Source organism: Pan troglodytes, chromosome 15 (genome assembly GCF_028858775.2).
Source record: "Pan troglodytes isolate AG18354 chromosome 15, NHGRI_mPanTro3-v2.0_pri, whole genome shotgun sequence".
Taxonomy (NCBI): domain Eukaryota; kingdom Metazoa; phylum Chordata; class Mammalia; order Primates; family Hominidae; genus Pan; species Pan troglodytes.
The window spans coordinates 71503432-71525802 of NC_072413.2; the positions used below are offsets into that span (position 1 = coordinate 71503432).

Below are 22371 nucleotides of genomic sequence, written 5' to 3' on the forward strand. Positions count from 1 at the left end.
GATCCCTTGTGGCCAGGAGTTCGAGAGCAGTCTGGGCAACATAGTGAGACCCTATCTCTAAAAAAGTTAAAAATTAGCTGGGTGTAGGGTGCACACCTGTGGCCCTGATCCTCCTGCATCAGCCTCGCGAGTGGCTGGGACTCCAGGTGCGTGCCACCATGCCCAACTAAGTTTTGTATTTTTTGGTAGAGACGGGGTCTCACCTTGTTGCCTAGACTAGTCTGAAACTGCTAGGCTCAAGCGATCTGCCTGCCTCATCAAATTAATTGTATGGTTTAACAGGATTAATTTTATAGTATGTAAATTCAAGCTCAATAAAGCTGTTATTGAAAAAGAATCCTCTGGCTGGGAGAGTGGCTCATGCCTGTAGTTCCAACACTTTGGGAGTCTGAAGAGGGTGCATCACTTGAGCCCAGAAGTTTGAGACCAGCCTGGGCAACACAGCAAGACCTTGTCTTTACAAAAATTAGCTGGGTATAGTGGTGTGCACCTGTAGTTCCAGCTACTCGGGAGAGTGAGGTGGAAGGATTGCTTGAGCTCAGGAAGGTAAAGGCTGCAGTGAGCCATGATTGTACCACTGTGCTCAGCCTGGGAAACAGAGTGAGACCCTGTCAAAAAAAAAAAAAAGAGAGAAGAAAAGAGAGAGAGGGAAGGGGAGGGGAAGGGGGAGGAGAGGAAAGGGAGACAAGAAGGAAGGAAAGGGAGAAGGAAAGGAAGGAAAAAAAGGAAGGGAGGAAGGAGAGAAGAAAAAGAGGCTGGACACAGTGGCTCACGCCTGTAATCCCAGCACTTTGGGAGGCCGAGGTGGACAGATCACGAGGTCAAGAGATCGAGACCATCCTGGCCAACATGGTGAACCCTGTCTCTACTAAAAATACAAAAATTAGCTGGGTGTGGTGGCGTGCACCTGTAGTCCCAGCTACTCGTGAGGCAGAGGCAGGAGAATCACTTGAACCCAGGAGGCGGAGGTTGCAGTGAGCCGAGATCACGCCACCGCACTCCAGCCTGGGCGACAGAGCGAGACTTTATCTCAAAAACAAACAAAGCCAGGTTGTGTGGAAAGACTGTGGCTGTCCACAGCTGTCTGGCGGGTGCCTCCACAGCAGGCACAGAATGTGCCTGTGCCTCCAAGGATAGACTGAGCCCAGGGAAGGACTTCTTGCCAAGTGGATGCAAAGGCACAACTAGCAGGCCAGGAAACCCTGTCAGCCAGGTGTGGTGGCATGCACCTGTGATTCCAGCTACCCTGGAGGCTGAGGCAGGGGAATTGCTTGAACCAGGAAGGTGGAGGTTGCAGTGAGCAGAGATCACGCCACCGCACTCCAGCCTGGGCGACAGAGCAAGACTCTGTCTCCAAAAAAAGAAAAAAAAAAAAAAAGGAATGGGTGACAACTGCTGTTAGTTTCTGCACACCACTGGGCCCATCTGAACAGTAATCCTACAAAGAGTCATGCGAAATAGAGTCTTGTGGAAGATGTGCACATTTTGTTTCATAAGCTAATTTCTTGGTCACCTTCTTTCCCTCTTTGTCTTACAGAGTGAAGAATGATGAACTTGTGAAAGTTCAGGTATGGGTGGGCTGAGTGTGGAGTGGGAGGGTAGAGCCAGCCCAAGGGAAAAGGGCAGAATGCTGGGTCAGGAGTTTGATGCACTTTCCCTGTTAGGTGCACTTTCCCTGTTAGCATTGAGATAGGAGCTGCCTTATTGGTAACTAGTGGCCCTAAACCACTTGGTTATACCTAAGTTATATCAGATCTCAAGTGATTGTATGTTCCTGTGAGGCTCTTCCTAGTTACAGTTAGTATTTTATAATTTTGTGAGATTATTTTTAGTACGTAGAAAGGGGATTGCCTAGATGCTAATGGTGCTTCAGCCCATGAACTGGGAGCTCTAGCACATGAATAGTGGGTAATGATGGGAAGTAGCCACATTCCTGTTATTAACCCCTGCCTTCCCTGTTAGCTTCCTGCTTACATGCTTCAGGAATTGCCTGGGCACTCCACTTTTCTGGAGTTTCAGGGAAGACCTTAGATAGCTGCTTGTTGTACCGATTTAGGTTTTCCAGGACAATCTGGTCTCTCTTTGCACCAATCTGGTGGATTATCTGGACTTCATCTGTGAACAGACAAAGAAACAATGAGTCCCCTATAACCTCCCTATTTCCTTTCTCCCTGGGTTCCCAATCACCAGGATCAGACCCAACTTCCTTTTGCCCTAATCTAAGCCCCTAGGATCCATGACTGCCATACTCTGGGGCATCCCTTGAAGGTGACCATTGCTTAGAAATATCACAGTGATAAATCACTATAGTGTCTGTGGGGGAAAAAAAAAAAGAAAAAGGAAATGTCATAGCTAGTCACCTCATTAGAGGCCTGGGAGCCAAGGATGGTGATTTCCTTCCTAAGGCAGAACCTATGGCCGGGTGTGGTGGCTCACACCTGTAATCTCAGCACTTTGGGAGGCCGAGGTGGGTGGATCACATCATCAGGAGTTCGAGACCAGCCTGGGCAACACTGTAAGACCCCCGTCTCTACAAAAAATACAAAAATTAGCTGGGTACAGCTACTCGGGAGGCTGAGGCAGGAGAATCAACTGAGCCTGGGAGGTGGAGGTTGCAGTGAAGATAGCACCACTGCACTCCAGCCTAGGCAATGGGAGTGAAACCATTTCAAAAATAAGAAAAGAACCGGCTGGGCACCATGGCTCACACCTGTAATCCCAGCACTTTGGGAGGCTGAGGAGGGTGGGTCACAAGGTCAAGAGATTGTGACCATCCTGGCCAACATGGTGAAACCCCGTCTCTACTAGAAATACAAAAATTAGCTGGGCGTGGTGATGCGCGCCTATAATCCCAGCTATTTGGGAGGTGGAGGCAGAGGTTGCAGTGAGCCAAGATTGTGTCACTGCACTCCAGCCTGGCGACAGAGCAAGACTCCGTCTCAATAGAAAAGAAAACAAAAGAAAAGAACCTATGTAACCACTTAGAGGTCTTATTCCTTATAAAAAGCTAGATACTAAAAAAGAGGCACCTAATTAATCCCATCAGTCATGAATACCTTAGAGTAATTTTGTTAGACACTTTAAGAAGACTTTCAGCTGCAGCAGTTTAGGAACAAGATGGGGCTTGGGAAGAAGAAACAGCTTGGAACACGAAGACCTAGATAGAGTATCCTGGAAGCCCAGGCATCTAAGGGACAGCAGTAGGGACAGGGAAGGTGGCGAACATTTACTGAACACCTTAAACAGACATTGAGCAAGAAGCATTACAGATGCTTTCTCATCTACTCTCCTCAAAGTGCATTTTTGTTAACATCACTTCACAAATAAGGTACTTGTGGCTCAGAGGAATTATATAATTTACTGAAGGTTACTAAAAAAATACTGAGCCAGGATTTAAACCCAAATGTGCCTGACTCCAAAGCCCTGATTTTTTCCAACATAGCACCTTGGTGGGAGAATATCTCAAAGTGGGAGAATATCTCGAAGTGAGAGAAGGGAGAAGGGTGGACAGGGAAGAGATGGATTGTTCCCAAAGTCTTGCCTACTTTACAGTTCCACCCTTCATTGCCTCTTTAGTAAGATAGAGGGACAGAGAAAGCGGGGAGAGAGAGCAGTTCCCTACCTATTAGTTATCACTCCCCGACCCGACTCCTGTGCTAGTGTGGGTGCTGGGTCATGAACATGAAAACCTGGGTCATCCAGGGCCTCTTCTCCATACCCACAACTGTTTCCAGCCCTCAGCAATCTTCCACCTCCCTGGCCCATGTCCCCCTGTGCCCCTACCACAGGGGCCCAGCTCTATTACCAAAGTAAATCTCCTGTTCAAAGGTGTTGTCTGTGGAGTAGGCAAACTTTCCAGCTCGGGGAGTCACCTGGCGAAAGTAGCTCTGGGTTTGGGGCTGGGAGAGGCTCGTCTTTTCATGGATATCCTCAGTGCTCTTGTTGCCAGGCATGATCTCAACTGTCTCTGCTTGTTGGAAGTAACTGGGCAATCTTGGCAGGGGTGAGAAAGGAGGGAAAAGGGGGAAAGAGTAGGAGGTGGATCCCCCTTTCCATTAAATCCACAGCTCGTTCCCTTTCCTCTTTAAGCTCAGCTCGTATACACGTGAGCATTGCAGAACACCAATGTTTAACTTTTAGCCTTGTCCCCATGGTGCCAGTTGAATGTGGAGCTGCCAGAAGGGCCTGTCTACAGCTGTCCTGCCTGGCTACTGAAGGATCCATGCCTTCTGCAGCCACCAAGCAGCAGGGCAGAGTGGCGGTGCTCCAGCATAACCCTTTTTTAACATTCGTACTCTTAGAGGCGGCATGGCCTTGGGGAAGGGATCCCACCCCCTTCGTCATCTCACTCTGTCTATTCTGTGTGTGGTTATTTAATGTCCATCCACCTGGTGGTGGACAGGCTGTAAGCCCCTTAAAGGTACATATCTGTGTCTGTTGCTTTTACATTGTATTCCCAGCACTTTGCAGAGTACCTGGAAAGTAGCAAGAACATAATTTATATTTGTCCAATAAATGAATAAATAAATGGATTTCCACTGATTTTTAGTTCACTCTTGGAAATCAGGGATAGTGTAATAGCTCCAGTCTTCCCTCTAGCTATAAATGAGATAGAAGCAATCTAAGAAACATGTAGTCATCTTCTTCTCTCAGGTTGTCTGGTTCTCTGTCCTGCAGCTAGTCAGTTTTTGAGTCAGTGACACACTGGTTCCTTATTCAGAGTAAGGCAGGACCAAACCTCGGTGCTATGAGGTTCCTGCCTTCCTCACTCCACCAAGGATACATTTCTGGGAGCACCTGGTTGGTAACTACACCAGCAGTCTGATGGCAAAGTCTGCTGGAGAAGGTTGAGAACCAATCCCTTTAAGAGCAGTGGTTCCCAGCTGGGAATGACTTTGTTCCTCTTGGAGACATTTGGCAATGTCTGAGACATCTTTGTTTTTCACAGCTAGGAGGCTGTGCTCTGGTGGGTATGAGCCAGGGATGCTGCTTGCATCCCATAATGAACAGGGCAGCTCCCACAACAAAAATTATCCAACCCAGAATGTCAGCAGTGCAAATTGAGAAACCTTACTTTGCAGAGCTCTCAGAGAGCAGTCTGGTGGTGGAGAACATGAAGTTGATGGGACAGTGCATTCTGAAATCGGGAGTGTGAGTCCACCTGGGAGTCCCTAAAGGGGAGTCAGGGATTATCAAAGGTGCACTTGAGGCCCTGGCCAGTATACCTGTAGTAAACGGGAAGCAGCAGTTCTGGCTTCTTCTTTTCCTGTGGGGGCAGGATGACACTTTGATCCTCAAACTCTGCTGTCTCTTCTGCCTCCAGCTGTTTCAGGAGCTCCAGGTCACTGGCAGAGGTAAGCTCATCCCGAATGTGACTCCAGTCGTACTGCTGGCGCAGGAAGCTCTGCCACTTGTTGGGGGATGCCCCAGGCCTTCGAGGACGCTTGCTCTGGATCCATCGGGCTGTGCGCTTGTTCAGCTTTTCCAGCACAGTGGCCTCCCACACTCTGGCCTCCTTCTCAGGAGGCAGAAGCCAGGCTTCTCTTTCCTCCAGGTTCACATCTGGAGAAGGTGGCCGACCCAGCATATCTGGATGCATGCAGGGATGATGGATGAGAGGGTGGGGTGCTTCCCAGACGGTGCTGGCTGGCTTTGATTTCTTCAGCTTCTTTTCAGGATTGGCAGAGCTTTCTGTCTTCACAGCCAGGGAGGTGTCTCCTGTTAAGGGACTTGAGGAACCTAGGAACTTGAAGCTAACAGGTTTCTGAGGCCGGGCCTTCCTGATCCGGGGAGTATGGATGATGTCATTGGTATTGTAGAGGTGGTCAAAGCTGTACTGGCTATAAGGAATGCTGGGCAGTCCTCGCTGCCACACCACCTCCTGAGAGAAGGTAAGGTTTGCAGCAGCCATTTTCAAATATTGGCTCTTGCGGTGTAGATGGTACTGTGAGCTGAAGAAGACCATAGGCACACTGGAGACAGAGGCACACTCCTCCTTGCCTTTCAGTTTTGAGTAGTTTAAAATCATGCCCCATCCCAGCCGTGGGGGCAGTGACTGATAGAAGCAATGGGGGAGAAAGGTCTTTCCCTTCTGGGTCCTGGTCATACTGCGTCCCAGCAAATGCTTCCTTCCACACTGCCTGGCCTAGAGGAAAGGCCTGGAGATGAGACCTGGCACCTGTTAAGGGAATGGGAGGAACTGATGAGAACTCTAGAGCAGCAGAAATTGGTAGCCCATAGCAGTTCAGAAAGAGAATAACTTGAAAAACAGATGGAAAGGGGGTGGGGAAAAGCCATGTGAGTTAGAAGAACAAAAGAAAATGGTGCAACATCCTAAATATTTCATGTATCAGACCCTTGTTTCTGGTTCTTATACTTGTTCCCAAAGCTCAGACCCTCATCTCCGTGTGAGGGATGACTGCTTTTCAGCAGTATCCCATGCTTCCAGTTTGTCTTTAAATGTTGCTTTCTTTCGTTCAAAAGGCTTATAGCGTAAAGTTCAGACTATTCAGCATGGCATTCAGGGTTCTCCATGACTTTGGCCTCAATTTATGACTTTGTCCTGGCATGTAACCTCTGCTTGAGCCAGTCCAGTCTCCTGGCTGTTCTCTGAGTATCCTCTCTCCACATAATGAAGCTTCCTTCTGTGTCCTCTACATGAAATGGCCTTTCGTACTTGACATAAATTCTATCCAATTTCCAGGCCCAGCTCAATTTGTGCTGCTCCATAACTCTTTCTTGACCTATCCAGGCCACCAGGTCATTCCCAAGTTTATAAATTCCTCCTGGTCTGTACCACTTACTTTAACTGTTAATCCTATGATACCTCGCATTGTTAAATATTTGAGACTCTTAATTCCATTGCCCAGTGACCATGTCTCCCATTTCCTCTGTCTTTCAGAGTCATCCAGCACACCTATTGCTACATAGTTTTTATTGTTAAAATATTTAACAGCTGTAGGCCGGGCGCAGTGGCTCACACCTGTAATCACAGCACTTTGGGAGGCTGAGGTGGGTGGGTCACCTGAGGTCTGGAGTTTGAGACCAGCCTGGCCAACATGGTGAAATCCCATCTCTACTAAAAATACAAAAAATTAGCCGGGTGCGGTGGCATGTGCCTGTAATCCCAGCTACTTGGGAGACTGAGGCAGGAGAATCGCTTGAACCCAGGATGGGGGAGATTGCAGTGAGCCAAGATCATGCCATTGCACACCAGCCTGGGCAACAAGAGCAAAACTCCGTCTCAAAAAAAAAAAAAGTATATATATTATATATATATATAATAGCTGTAACATATTTTATCAAATAGGTAAATGGTTTTGACTCTTAATGAATTATTGGATGGGTTGTTTCCAGATTTTAGCTAGCATGGCAAACACTGTAGATAACAAATGCTTAGATTTAATGTTAGTTTAGTTTAGTTTTGTTTTCCTTTTGAAGCATTCCATTGGCCTAATAATGATAGTTTTGGAATAACTTTGCTGAGGATTTTATGTAGGGAAGATATTATGATCTTCATTTCCTATTTTAAGAAGCTGAGGTTCAGAGAGGTAGGTAAATTGCTTCAGATCACATAGCCCGTAAGCAGAGGAGTCAGGTTTTAAATCTAGCCTACTAGATCACAACTCTGGAGCACTTAACCTCCGTGCCACACTGGCCTTGGCCCAAGCACCACTCCCTACCACTCACTTTGTTGGCCTGGCCTCTCCAAGGAACAGGTAGGCCTCCTTATGTGTAAGGATGAAGGAGAGACCATTATTCCATATGTTTCTATCCTGCTAGTGTCAACTCCTGCCCTGCATCCAAGGTGCCCATGCAGACCAGATCTGACTTGTTTCTCTTTACTCCTTAACACCCAGCACATAGCCTCTCTCCCTAGGGCATGATTTCTCTTACTGTCTTCCACGTGTAAAAGTGACCGTACTGTATTTCTTTCTGTTAAGGGCAAGTTCTTTTTTTTGTGTTTTTTTTTCTTTTGTTTTGTTTTTTTGAGACAGGGTCTTGTTCTGTCGCCCAGGCTGGAGTGCAGCACTGGCATGATCATAGCTCACTGCAGCCTCAACCTCCTGGGCCCAAGTAATCCTCCTACTTCAGCCTCCTGAGTAGCTGGGACTACAGGTGCATGCGCCACCACACCCAGCTATCTGTTTTTTATTTTTAATAGAGATGGGGTCTCACTATATTGCCCAGGCTGGTCTCAAACTCCTGGGGTCAACAATCTGCCTGCCTTGGCTTCTCAAAGCATTGGGATTACAGGTGTGAGCTACAGCACTCAGCAAAGGCTCAACTTTCATCTAGATGCCATTAGGCCAGAATCAATAACCTCCCTCAAATTAGGTGACACATGATTAATATGCTATCACTCCAGGACTTTTTGCACATAAGGCTAAATGTAATTGCTTCATCTCTTCACAACCATGAAGGCAACGTCTTCATGAAGGCAAGTTAAGAGAAAGAGGGTGGTCACAAGATGATGTTTTCTCCTGAAACAGTGGCTACTCCCACTGGCTGAAAATAGAAAGGCTAGAGCAAGATGGCCAAACAGACCCCTCCAGCGATTATCTCCATGCAGGAACACCAAACTGAACAACTGTCCCCACAAGAAAAGCACCTTTAGGCCGGATGCGGTGGCTCACGTCGGTAATCCCAGAACTTTGGGAGGCTAAGTTGGGCAAATCACTTGAAGTCAAGAGTTCAAGACTGGCCTGGACAACATGGAGAAACCCCATCTCTACTAAAAATACAAAAATTAGCTGGGCGTGGTGGTGGGGGCCTATAATCCCAGCTACTTGGGAGGCTGAGGCAGGAGAATCGCTTGAACCTGGGAAGCAGAGGTTTCAGTGAGACGAAATGGTGCCACTGTGCTCCAGCCTGGGTGACAGAGTGAGACTCCTTATTTAAAAAAAAAAAAAGCATCTTCATAAGAAACAAAAAATCAGGTGAGTGATCACAGTACCTGGTTTTCACATTGTATCAAGAAGAGGCACTGAAGAGGGTGGGAAAGACGGTCCTGCATCGCCTATGCCCCCCTCCCTCACCCCTGGCACAACAGCTTGGAGAGAGAATCTGTGCATGTGGTGGAGGGAGAGGAGTGTGGGATTTTGCATTGGAACTCACTGCTGCCCTGTCACAGCACAGCACTACACTGAGCAGAATTCTGCTGGCACCCACAGAGGACACATTTAGATCAGCTCTGGGCCAGAGGAGAATCCTCAGGTAGAGTGGGACAGACCTGAGTCCCAGCTGGTTCTGCCACCAGCTGACCAAAGTGGCCTGGGGCCCTGAATACATATGAGTGACAGTCAGGTCACAAGGACTATATTCCTTAGGCAAACTCTGAAGATGCACTGGTCATGGAGGCAGCGGACTTTGGGTGTGTGTGACCGCGTGTGACACCAGCTGTGGAGAACAAGGGAGTGCCTACATCATTCCTCCCCCAACTCCAGACAGGGCAGCTCAGGGAGAGACTCCTACTTGGGGAAAGGAGAGGGAAGAGTACCCAAGTTGCAAGACAAAGTCCAGAAGACTTTGAGTAGCAGCTCAGCCACAGGAAAATAAAACACCAGGCAGAATCCTGAGGCTCCCGATTCCAGGCCTTTGCTCCTAAGCTACATTTCCAGACCTACCCTGCGCCAGAAGGGAATCCACTGCTCTGATGGGTCAGATTTATCCTGGCAGGATTCCCCACCTGCTGACTAAAGTGCCCTTGGGCTTTGAGTAAATATCAGTGGTAGCTAAGCAGTTCTGGCCACAGGCCTTGGGCAGGATCCAATACTGTACTGGTCTGCAAAGCTTCAGGTGTGACCCAGTGCACTGCCATCTGTGGTGGCCATGGGAGTGCTCATGTCACCCTTCCTCCAACTCCAGACAACCCAGTGGGGAGAGAGATTCCTGACTGGGGGAAAGAGAAGAGACAAAGTGAGAGATGTTGCCTGGGTAACCAGGGAATTTTCCCTTATCTTACCCAAGGCCACCAAGGATACAGGAGTATCCAGGAGTTGGCAACAGTTGCAGGGGTCATAGGCTTAGGGCACCCCCTGGTATACATCAGCTGCAGAGACCGTAGGCTTAAGTCACAACACTTAATCCCCTTTGAATATATAGAAAGCCTTCTCAAGGAGCATGGGTACAAATAAGTCCAGACTGTAAAGATTGGAATAAATACCTAACTCTTCAATATCCAGACATTGATGACCATCCACAAGCATCAAGAACATCCAGGAAAACATTATTTCACCAAATGGACTAAATAAGGCACCAGTGACCAATCCGGGAGTGACAGAGATATGTGACCTTTCCAGACAGGGAATTCAAAATAGTAGTCTTGAAGAAGCTCAAACTTCGAGATAACACAGAGAAGGAATTCAGAATTCTATGAGAAATTTCAAAAAGAGATTGAAATAACAAAAATCAAGCAGAAAGGCTGCTCTGCCTATGGAGTAGCCATTCTTTTGTTTCTTTACTTCTCTAATAAACTTGCTTTCACTTTGCAGAAAGAAAAAAAAACCAAGCATCACTTCTAGAGCTGAAAAATTAAGTTGACTAAAAAATGCACTGGAGTCTCTCAACAGCAGAATTGGTCAAGCAGAAGAAAGAATTGGTGAGCTTGAAGACAGGTTATATGAAAATACACAGTCAGGGCCAGGCAGGATGGCTCATGCCTGTAATCCTAGCACTTTGGGAGGCCAAGGCAGGTGGATCACCTGAGATCAGGGGTTCAAGACCATCCCGGCCAACATGGCGAAACCCCATCTCTACTACAAATACAAAAAATTAGCCAGTCATGGTGGCAGGTGCCTATAATCCCAGCTACTTGGGAGGCTGAGGCAGGAGAGTTGCTTGAACCTGACAGGCAGAGGTTGCCACCGTACTCCAGCCTGGGCAACAGGAGCAAAACTCCATCTCAAAAAAAAAAAAAAAAGGAGTGATTTAGGATGTCCCCAGATAAATGCCCTTTAGCCTGTGACATAAAGAATCTTTAGTTATAATGCAAACATCCCAGAAAGAATACCATATTACCATTATCAATTATTAGAAATTCTTAAGGAGGCTATGCGCGGTGGCTCATGCCTGTAATCCCAACACTTTGGGAGGCTGAGGTGGGCAGATCACCTGAGGTCAGGAGTTTGAGACCAGTCTGGCCAACATGGCGAAGCCCCATCTCTACTGAAAATACAAAAAATTAGCGGGTGTGGTGGCGGGCACCCGTAATCCCAGCTACTCAGGAGGCTGAGGCAGAATCACTTGAAGCTGGGAGGCGGAGGTTGCAGTGAGCCAAGATCGCGCCACTGGACTCCAGCCTGGACGACAAGAGCGAAACTTCATCTCAAAAAAAAAAAAAAAAAAAAAAAAAAACTTAAGGAGTAGTTATTATCTGATATGATGGCTTATTAAGAAGGAAGGGAACACATGATAGGTCTGTTTTGAAAAGGAATGGGGACAGAACAAAATATTACTAGGTCCGATCAAAAGAGGCTTGTTCTGGCTTGTCTTTGTCTGCCTTGGAGTCACGGGACAGGTGTAAGGCCAAATTGTGCACTTCCCAGTCATGTTACCTTGGGCAAATAATTTGAAATCTGTAGTTTCCCAATCTGAAAATTGAGTCTGATACCTGTTCTAATTTAGTGTTGATTGATATGAAGCTCAAAATTAGAAACATGTATGAAAGTTCTTTGCAAACTAAAATATATGTGTGAGGAATTGTTATTATTAGTTTAGAGGATGGACTGTTGTCCTTAGAAGGCAAGTCTCTGGGTCCTACAGTTAGATGCACTGGGCGCCTCGGGAAGAATTTAGGGCTATGGGGTACTCAGCAATTAAAAGAGAGGGTGCTTAGAGAAGGAAGAAAGGACTTATTAATGGAGTTTGGAGGCTCCTTATTATCGAAACTTACACATTACGTGACCAGCATTATGAGGCAGCACCCCACTCCCAACAAATAGCCCTCTAGAACCAAAAGCAGAGTGGCAGGTCCGGGGTCCTTTTGTACATAGACAGCATAAAAAATTGACTAAGTCAATCCTGGCATAACTGCAGACCAGGCCCTGGAATGAGCAACCCACCAGCATTATCTGCATTTCTAGGAACTTGGGCTAGAAGGGGAGGAATGGGGTTGGAAGGGTTAGGCCACATGCCTCTAGTTAAAACCTGATGAACTTCCTAGATCCCCAGCTGGAAAACGTAGGTGTTGGACTAAATTCCTCTCCTGCCTCTAATATTTTATGAATACAGAACTCAACTCAAAATGGGTAGTATCTCAGAGATTCCAAATTTAGTTCCACTTTTCTGTTTGCTTATCAGTCGCTTACCCTCACCCTCTGGTCTGATACCTTTATCCTGTACAAGTGGTCAAAGTAGGTTGAGTAACGTGTGCTAAAAGGAGTAATATCTTGCATTCTCCCTTGTTATTAAAATAGAGGAAACTGCCTTGAAAGAAAAGACTAAAAAGCAATAAGCCTTAGTATCAGTATCTTCTGAAAGCTTTAAAAAAATAATACTCTCATCTCTACCAACAGATTTGGATTCTGAAGTTCTGAGGTGGAGTCCAAGAGTGTGCAGTCAGCTTCTGGGGTGGTGTTTGTTAGATACAGTTTTTTGTTTATTTATTTATGTTTGAGACAGGGCCTCACTCTGTCACCCAAGCTGGAGTGCGGTGGCACAGTCATGGCTCACTGCAGCCTTGCCTCCCAGGCTCAAGCAATCCTCCTGCCTCAGTGTCCCCAGTAGCTGGGACCACAGGTGTGCACCACCATGCCTGGCTAATGTTTTAAAACTTTTTTTTTGTAGAGACAGGGTCTTACTATGTTGTCCAGGCTGGTTTCAAACTCCTGGAATCAAGTGATCTTCCGGCCTTGGCCTCCAGAAATGCTGGGACTATGCCTGGAATAGATATGGGTAAAGAACCTTTTACATCAGACTCTTGTGTCCTACTCCCAGAATGCTGATTCAGTAGCCTGCAAGTGAGGCCTAGAAATCTGCATTTTCACAAGCTCTCAGATTTAATACACATTACATTTAAAGAAAGCACAGCCCAAAGGGTGTCAGTGGGGTACAGAAGGAAGCCTGGTTAGTGGGGAGAGTGGGATTAGGGAACAGCTGCTTAACCTGGCTTGTTTCAAATCCCCCTTTCTCCCTTTTTGCCCTCAAAAAGTTCCCCTCATTTTTTCCCCTCTACTTTCTAAGTTTTTACCATGCACTCACACAGCTATACAGCTATCTCCAGAGATTACTCTGGAAACTCTGCTATAAAGATGACCTGGTCTAATGCCTTGATTTTTTTTTTTTTTTTTTTTTTTTTTTGAGACAGGGTCTCACTCTCCTGGAGTACAGTGGCGCAATCATGGCTCACTGCAGCCTTGACCTCCTGGGCTCAAGCAATCCTCCCACATAGCTGGGAGCATAGGCACATAGCACCACTCTCGGTTAAATTTTTTTTTTTTTTTTTTTGTAGAGATAGAGTCTCACTATGTTGCTCAGGCTAGTCTTGAACTCCTAGACTCAAACGATCCTCCCACCTTGGCCTCCCAAAATGCTGGGAATACAGGCATGAGCCACTGCACCAGGCCTAATGTCCTGATTTTATAAATCCCAAAACTGGGGCCCAGAGAGAAGAGAAATAATTAAGATCACCATACTGCTTGGTATCTGAAGTAGTACTGACCCTTTTGACACCTAATCCAAAGTTTTTTCAGCTACCTCAGGTTGCCCCTCATCTTCCAGCTGACACCATCCAGCACCTTTCAGATACTGGCAAAGGAGCAGTGTTTCAAAATTACTTTCCAAATGGCCTCCTACAAGGCAGTCCTCAGAGAGAAGAAAGGTTCTGCATCTTAAGCCTTCCTTGGTTTCTTAGGTTCCAAAGCTGTTTCTATCAGTCTCCAAGCAACCAACTCTTTAGAATTCCATGAGTCTACTCAGAGAACTTGTGGGTTCAGGCGGGGGTATATCTTCAACCATTTATTAAATTTCCTTCTTTGTAAACTGAGCTTTGAGAAATTGCATCTTATTTATTGATTATTTATTGAATGGTAGTTTCATGGAGTTTTTGGTCTTTTTTCTTTTTTGAGACAGTCTCACTCTGTCGCCTAGGCTGGAGTGCAGTGGTGCGATCTCGGCTCACTGCAACCTGTGCCTCCCAGGTTCAAGCAATTCTCCTGTCTCAGCCTCCCATTACAGGCCACACCACCACGCCCCACTAATTGTACTTTTAGTAGAGATGGGGTTTCACCATGTTGGACAGGCTGTTCTCAAACTCCTGACCTCAAGTGATGTGTCGGCCTTGGCCTCCCAAAGTGCTGGGATTTACAACCGTGAGCCACCACACCCAGCCTCTTGGTCATTCTTTGAAAAATAAACCTCAGCCAGGCGCGATGGCTCACGCCTGCAATCTCAGCGCTTTGGGAGGCTGAGGTGGCGGATCACCTGAGGTCAGGAGTTAGAGACCAGCCTGACCAACATGGTGAAACCCCATCTCTACTAAAAATAGAAAATTTAAAAAGAAAATCAGCTGGGCCTGGTGGCGCATGCCTGTAATCCCAGCTACTCGGGAGGCTGAGGCAGGAGAATCGCTTGGACCCAGGAAGCAGAGGTTGCAGTGAGCCAAGATCAGGCCATTGCACTCCAGCCTGGGCAGCAAGAGTGAAGTGCAGTCTCAAAAGATAAAAATAAAAAAAACCCTCTAGATATATGCAGCTCCATATTCTCACACCACAAGGGTTTATAAATCCTGAGAAAGAGGCAAAGCAGGGAACACATGACCACATAGCTCTGGCAGGCGTCAGATTACCAGGCTGATAGAACAGATGGTAAAGTAGAAGCTGTCTGTCGACTTTTCCATTCCCCTTTCAGCTCCTCCACTGCTACTTAATCTCCTTTGCCCACACAGTTCAATCCCATTTTCCCTGATCTCTAAATCCTGGCTAGATTATTAGCCATTAACACTAGCTTTTACAAGGAGACTCTTCAATCTTGTATTTCTAATAGTATAATTTCACACGTACAGAAATTCTTTAAGTTATAGAAGTCTTACAGATACAGAAATTCTGATCTTCAAGAGTCCCTTTGTGAAACAAACTAATTTATCCTGACAGCAGGAAAGATTTCTGGGCCTAAGGCTCTACCTCGTTGACCCAGGTCATGCTATTCAGGTGGTCCATCTCTTGGTTCCAGGCAAGACTGCTGCTGCTGACCAACCTGAATATGGACTTTAGCACTTGGGCTCAAGCTGCACTCAGATGGTTGGACCCCCATAAAGAGCAGAGGGTACGTTTTCTGTTATGAAAAGTAAAGACTGGGCCAGGCGCTGTGGCTCACGCCCATAATCCTAGCACTTTGGGAGGCAAGTTGGGCGGATCACAAGGTCAGGAGATTTAAACCATCCTGGGTAACACGGTGAAACCCCATCTGTACTAAAAATACAAAAAAATTAGCCAGGCGTGGTGGCAGGTGCCTGTAGTCCCAGCTACTTGGAGGCTGAGGCAGGAGAATGGCATGAACCCGGGAGGCGGAGCTTGCAGTGAGCCAAGATTGGGCCACTGCACTCCAGCCTGGGCGACAGAGCAAGACTCCATCTCAAAAAAAAAAAAAAGAAAATTAAATACTAAAAAAATTAAACATTATAACCCTGCTAAGGCAGGAGGATCATTTGAGCCCAGGAGTTTGAGGCTGCAGTGAGCTATGATGGCAGTACTGCACCCCAGCCTCAGTGACAGAGGGAGACCCTGTTTCTAATAAAATAAATCAAAACCCTGTTGAAGGTTCCTCAAAAAATTAAATATAGAATTACTATGTGATCCAGCAATTCTACTTCTGGGTACATATCCAAAAGAATTGAAAGCAGGGACTTTAACAGATATTTGTATACCCATGTTCATAGCAGCATACTCACAATAGCCAAACGGTGGAAAGAACCCAAATGTCCATCAGTGAATGAATGGATAAACAAAATGTGGAAGATACATACAACAGAATGTTATTCAGCCTTAAAAAGGAATGAAATGGGCCGGGCTTGGTGGCTCAGGCCTGTAATCCCAGCACTTTGGGAGGCCGAGGAGGGTAGATCACCTGAGGTCACAAGTTCAAGACCAGCCTGGTCAACATGGTGAAACTCCATCTCTACTAAAAATACAAAAATTAGCCAGGCGTAGTGGCAGGCGCCTGTAATCCCAGCTACTCAGGAGACCGAGGCAGGAGAATCTCTTGAACCCAGGAGGCAGAGGTTGCCGTGAGCCGAGATCTTGCCATTGTGGTCCAGCCCGGGCGACAGAGCGAGAGTTTATCTCAAAAAAAAAGAAAGAAAAAAAAAGAAAAAGGAATGAAATGGGCCAGGTGCAGTGGCTCACGCCTATAATCCCAGCACTTTGAGAGCCTGAGGCGGACGGATTACTCAAGGTCAGGAGTTCGAGACCAGCTTGGCCAAGACAGTAAACCCCGTCTCTACTAAAAATACAAAAATTAGCTGGGCATGGTGGCACACGCCTGTAGTCCCAGCTACTGGGGAGGCTGAGGCAGGAAATCACTTCAACCCAGGAGGTTGCAGTGAGCCAAGATTGCGCCACTCCACCCCAGCCGGGCAACAAGAGTGAAACTCTGTCTCAAAAAAAATGAATGAAATGGCTGTGTGAGGTGGCTCATGCCTATGATCCCAGCACTTTGGGAGGCCGAGGTAGGAAGATTGCTTGAATATAGAAGTTCAAGACCAGACTGGGCAACAAAGTGAGACCCCCATCTCTACAAAAAACTTAAAAAGTATCCAGGTGAGGTGGCACGTGCTTGTCGTCCCAGCTACTGGGGAGACTGAGATGGGAGGATTGCTTGCACCTGGGTGTTGAGACTGCAGTGAACTGTGATCTTGCCACTGCACTCCAGAGCCTGGGTGACAGAGCAAAATTCCTGGGGAGAGTGAAGTTATGATATGTTGTAAATATATGGATGAGCCTTGAAGACAATATGCTAAGCAAAATAAGCCAGAGATGAAGGGCCAAATACTGTATAATTACACTTTATGAGGTACCTAAAGTAGTCAAATTCAGAGACAGGAAGTGGAATAGTGGTTGCCAGGGGCTGGTGGCAGTGGGGAATAAGGAGTTATTGTTTAATGTTGTGGGAAGTCAAGGACCCCGAATGGAGGGACCGGCTGGAGCCACGGCAGAGGAACATAAATTGTGAAGATTTCATCTTAATATGGACATTTATCAGTTCCCAAATAATACTTTTATAATTTCTTATGCCTGTCTTTAATATCTTAATCCTGTTATCTTCGTAAGCTGAGGATATACATAACCTCAGGACCACTGTGATAATTGTGTTAACTGTACAAATTGATTGTAAAACATGTGTTTGAACAATACGAAATCAGTGCACCTTGAAAAAGAACAGAATAACAGCGATTTTTATGGAACAAGGGAAGACCACCATAAGGTCTGACAGCCTGCGGAGTCAGGCAAAAAGAGCCATATTTTTCTTCTTGCAAAGAGCCTACAAACGGACGTGCAAGTAGGAGAGATATCACTAAATTATTTTCCTAGTAAGGAATATTAATATTAATACCCTGGGAAAGGAATGCATTCCTGGTGGGAGGTCTATAAACGGCCGCTCTGGGAATGTCTGTCTTGTGCTGTTGAGATAAGGACTGAGATACGCCCTGGTCTCCTGCAGAACCCTCAGGCTTACTAGGGTTGGGAAAACTCCACCCTGGTAAATTTGTGGTCAGACTGGTTCTCTGCTCTCCAACCCCGTTTTCTGTTGTTTAAGATGTTTATCAAGAAAATATATGCACCGCTGAACACAACCCTTATCAGTGGTTCTGCTTTTGCCCTTTGCCTTGTGATCTTTGTTGGACCTTTGTCAGTGGTTCTGCTTTTGCCCTTTGTCCTGTTCCCTCAGAAGCATGTGATCTTTGTTAGACCCTTATTAGTGGTTCTGCTTTTGCCTTTTGAAGCATACGATCTTTGTACCCACTCCCTGTTCTTACCCCCGCTCCCCTTTTGAAACCCTTAATAAAAACTTGCTGGTCTGAGACTCAGGTGGGCATCACGGTCCTACCGATATGTGATGTCACCCCTGGTGGCCCAGGTGTAAAATTCCTCTCTTTGTACTGTCTCTCTTTATTTGTCAGCCGGCCGACTCTTATGGAAAATAGAAGGAACCTACATTGAAATATTGGGGGCGAGTTCCCCCAATAGTTTAATGGGTAAAGACTCTCATTGTAGAATGATGTAAAAATTCTGGGCCAGACGCAGTGGCTCACGCCTATAATCCCAGCACTTTGGGAGGCTGAGGCAGGCCGATCACTTGGGGTCAGGAGTTTGAGACCAGCTTGGCCAACACAGTGAAATCCCATCTCTACTAAAAATAGAAAAATTAGCTGGGTGTGGTGGTGCGTGCCTGTAGTCCCAGATACTCAGGAGGCTGAGGTAGGAGACTCACTTGAACCCGGGAGGCGGAGGTTGCAGTGAGCCGAGATCGTGCCACTGCACTCCAGCCTGGGGGATAGAGCGAGACTCCAAAAGTTCTAGAAATGGATAATGGTGATAGTTGTACAACAATGTAATGTACTTAATATCATTGATTTGTACACTTAAAAATGGTTAAAATGGGCTTGTTGCAGCAGCTCATGCCTGTAATTCTAGCGCTTTGGGAGGCCAAGGCAGGAGGGTCACTTGAGGCCAGAGTTCGAGACCAGTCTGGGCAACATAGCAAGACCCTGTCTCTAAAAATAAATAAATAAAAAAATAAATGGTTAAAATGAGGCCATGCATGCCTGTAATCTCACCGCTTTGGGAAGATGAGGTGATAGGGTCACTTGTTTGGGAAGAGGAGGTGGGAGGATCCCTTGAACCCAGGAGTTCAAGGCTGCAATGAACCATCATGGTGCCATTGCACTCCAACCTGGGTGACAGAGTAAGACCTAGTCTCTAAAAAAATAAGAGTTAAGGCCAGACATGGTGGCTCACGACTGTAGTCTCAGCACTTTGGGAGGCTGAGGCAGGCAGATTACAAGGTCAGGAGTTTGAGACCAGCCTGGCCAACATGGTGAAACCCCGTCATACTAAATATACAAAAATCAGCTGGCCGTGGTGGCATGTGACTGTAATCCCAGCTACTCAAGAGGCTGAGGCAGGTGAATCGCTGGAACCCGGGAGCCAGAGGTTGCAGTGAGCCGAGATCAGACCACTGCACTCCAGCCTGGGCGACAGAGCAAGACTCTGTCTTGAAAAAAAAAAAAAAATTAAAAAAAGAAACATGGCCCAGTGTGGTGGCTCTTGCCTATAATCCCAACACTCAGGGAGGCCAAGGTGGGAGGATTGCTTAAGCCCAGGAGTTCGAGACCAGGCAACATAGGGAGACCCCGTCTGTACAAATAATTTTAAAAATTAGCCAGGTGTGGTGGTGCATGCCTGTGGTCCCAGGTGCTCAGGAGACTGAGGTGGGAGGACTGGCTAAGCCTGGGAGGTTGAGGCTGCAGTGAGCTATGATCGCACCACTGCACTCCAGCCTGGGTAACACAGTGAGACACCCCGTCTTAAAAAACAAATAAACAAATACTATGCATAAAACCTCAAGGCTCAAGAAACAACAGTTTGAAATAGTTAGATGTGTGTTTTTTAATTTTCATGTCTTATCTTTTCTGTTTTTTTTTTTTTTTTTTTTTTAGAGATGAGATCTTGCTCTGTTGCCCAAGCTGGTATCGAACTCCTCCTGGGCTCAAGCAATCTCCTGCCTAGGCCTCCCTCCTAACAGCTGGAACTACAAGCATGAACCACTGCACCCAGCTACTGGTGTATTGTTTCAGTAGTCTTTTAAAAAAATGTTAATATCTTGGTAAAAAATATATTTATACTGTTCTCTAACCTGCTTTTTTCATCAGTGTGATGGAAAAATGCTCATCATATATTCTTCTGCTGTATAACTTTAGATGTCTACACTGATTTCATTTATGACATCACAATTAAACTGGTTAAACCAAATTCATATTGCTCACTTGTTTCTAATTTTTTCTCTATTAAAATGATATGATAAGCATCCTTGTAGCCAAATATTTACACACATTCATTAAGGTTTACTTAAAAGAAATTCCTAGACGTGGAGCTGAGTCAAAGAGAAGGGATCTTTTAAGTATTTTTGCACTGATTGCCATGAAAAGGTCATACCAGTTTATACATTCATCAATATATGAGTTTCTTTTCTAAATCTTCTTCAACATCATGTGAGAGACAGTTAAAGCATAGTTGTTCAGAGCCCAGTCTTGAGAATCAGATTTCAAAGGTATGAACCCTCTCCCTTTTTCTTTTCCTTTTTTTTTTTTTTTCCTGAGGAGTCTTGCTCAGTCGCCCAGGCTGGAGTGCAGTGGCCCAATCTCGGCTCACTGCAAGTGTGTCCAGAATTGGTGGATTCTTGGTCTCACTGACTTCAAGAATGAAGCCGTGGACCCTCACGGGAGCATTACAGCTCTTAAAGGTGGCATGTCCAGAGTTCGTTCCTTCTGATGTTCGGATGTGTTCGGAGTTTCTTCCTTCTGGTGGGTTCGTGGTCTCGCTGGCTTAGGACTGAAGCTGCGGACCTTCGCGGTGAGTGTTACAGCTCTTAAGGCGGCGTGTCTGGAGTTGTTCGTTTTTCCCGGTGAGTTCATGGTCTCGCTGGCTTCAGGAGTGAAGCTACAGACCTTGGTGGTGAGTGTTAGAGCTCATAAAGGCAGTGTGGACCCAAAGAGTGAGCAGCAGTAAGATTTATTGCAAAGAACGAAACAACAAAGTTTCCACAGTGTGGAAGGGGGACCCCAGCAGGTTGCCACTGCTGGCTAGGGCAGCCTGCTTTTATTCTCTTATCTGGCCCCACTCACATCCTGCTGATTGGTAGAGCCGAGGGGTCTGTTTTGACAGGGCACTGATTGGTGCGTTTACAATTCCTCAGCTAGACACAAAAGTTCTCCACGTCCCCACCAGAATAGTTAGATACAGAGTGTTGACACAAAGGTTCTCCAAGTCCCCACCAGAGTAGCTAGATACAGAGTGTTGATTGGTGCATTCACAAACCCTGAGCTAGACACAGGGTGCTGATTGGTATGTTTACAAACCTTGAGCTAGATACAGAGTGCCTATTGGTGTATTTACAATCCCCTAGCTAGACATAAAGGTTCTCCAAGTTCCCACTAGACTCAGGAGCCCAGCTGGCTTCACCCAGTGGATCGTGCACTGGGGCTGCAGGTGGAGCTGCCTGCCAGTCCCGCGCGGTGAGCCCACACTCCTCAGCCCTTGGGTGGTCGATGGGACTGGGCTCCGTGGAGCAGGGGGCGGCGCTCGTCAGGGAAGCTCAGGCTGCACAGGAGCCCACGGAGGCGGGGGGAGGCTCAGGCATGGAGGGCTGCAGGTCCTAAGCCCTTTCCCGTGAGAAGGCAGCTAAGGCCCAGCGAGAAATTGAGCACAGCGCCAGTGGGCCAGCACTGCTGGGGGACCCAGCATACCCTCCGCAGCCGCTGGCCCAGGTGCTAAGCCCCTCATTGCCCAGGGCTGGCAGGGCCAGCTGGCGGCTCCCAGTGTGGGGCCCACTAAGCCCATGCCCACCCAGAACTCCAGCTGGCCCGCAAGTGCAGCGCGCAGCCTCAGTTCCCACTCGCGCCTCTCCCTCCACACCTCCCTGCAAGCTGAGGGAGCCGGCTCCGGCCTTGGCCAGCCCAGAAAGGGGCTCCCACAGTGCAGCGGTGGGCTGAAGGGCTTCTCAAGTGCCGCCAAAGTGGGAGCCCAGGCAGAGGAGGTGCTGTGAGGGTGGCCAGCACGCTGTCACCTCTCACAAGCTCCGCCTCTGGGGTTCACGCCATTCTCCTGCCTCAGCCTCTGGAGCAGCTGGGACTACAAGCACCTGCCACCATGCCCAGTTAATTTCTTGTATTTTTTTTTTAGTAGAGATGGGGTTTCACTGTGTTAGCCAGGATGGTGTCGATCTCCTGACCTCATGATTCACCCGCCTCAGCCTCCCAAAGTGCTGGGATTACAGGTGTGACCACCGCGCCCATCCCCTTTTTCTTTTTAGAGACAGGGTCTTGCTATGTTGTCCAGGTTGGTGCGAAACTCCTGGCCTTAAGCAACCCTGCCACCTCAGCCTCTGGGATTACAGGGGTGAGCCATCTTGCCCAACTTCCACTTTCTAGCTGTGTGATCTTCAGAAAATCAGTTAAATTCTCTGGGCCTTAATTTACTGATAGGGTTCTTGTAAGTATTAACCATTAGCTACTATTGAGAGGTGAAGACCGCTGGGCTTCTGGGTTGGGTGGGGACTTGGAGAACTTTTTTGTCTAGCTAAAGGATTGTAAATGCACCAATCAGCACTCTGTGTCTAGCTAAAGGTTTGTAAACGCACCAATCAGCACTGGGTAAA

At 47.0% G+C, this 22371-nt stretch overlaps 1 protein-coding gene across 7 annotated transcripts in view; it reads right to left on the bottom strand.

Annotated features, from left to right (window-relative positions):
• Positions 1–13887, bottom strand: part of HEATR4 (HEAT repeat containing 4) — a 52014-nt gene extending 38127 nt beyond the window's left edge. For 2 of the 7 annotated variants that reach the window (XR_010151207.1, XM_063793658.1), the window contains exons 1-4: positions 13696–13857; positions 5226–6178; positions 3806–3993; positions 1975–2115 (exon numbers count right to left, since the gene is read on the bottom strand). Coding sequence is in view for 6 of the 7 variants with exons in the window: in XM_063793658.1 (XP_063649728.1) it covers positions 1975–2115; positions 3806–3993; positions 5226–6106 (1210 nt within the window). In the remaining variant the exon portion in view is untranslated. Of the gene's footprint in view, positions 1–1974; positions 2116–3805; positions 3994–5225; positions 6179–12800; positions 12880–13660 lie in introns of all 7 variants that reach the window. The other 5 variants (XM_063793656.1, XM_009428099.4, XM_054666107.2 and 2 more) reach the window with 4 other exon arrangements.
• Between the last annotated feature and the right edge of the window lie 8484 nt (positions 13888–22371).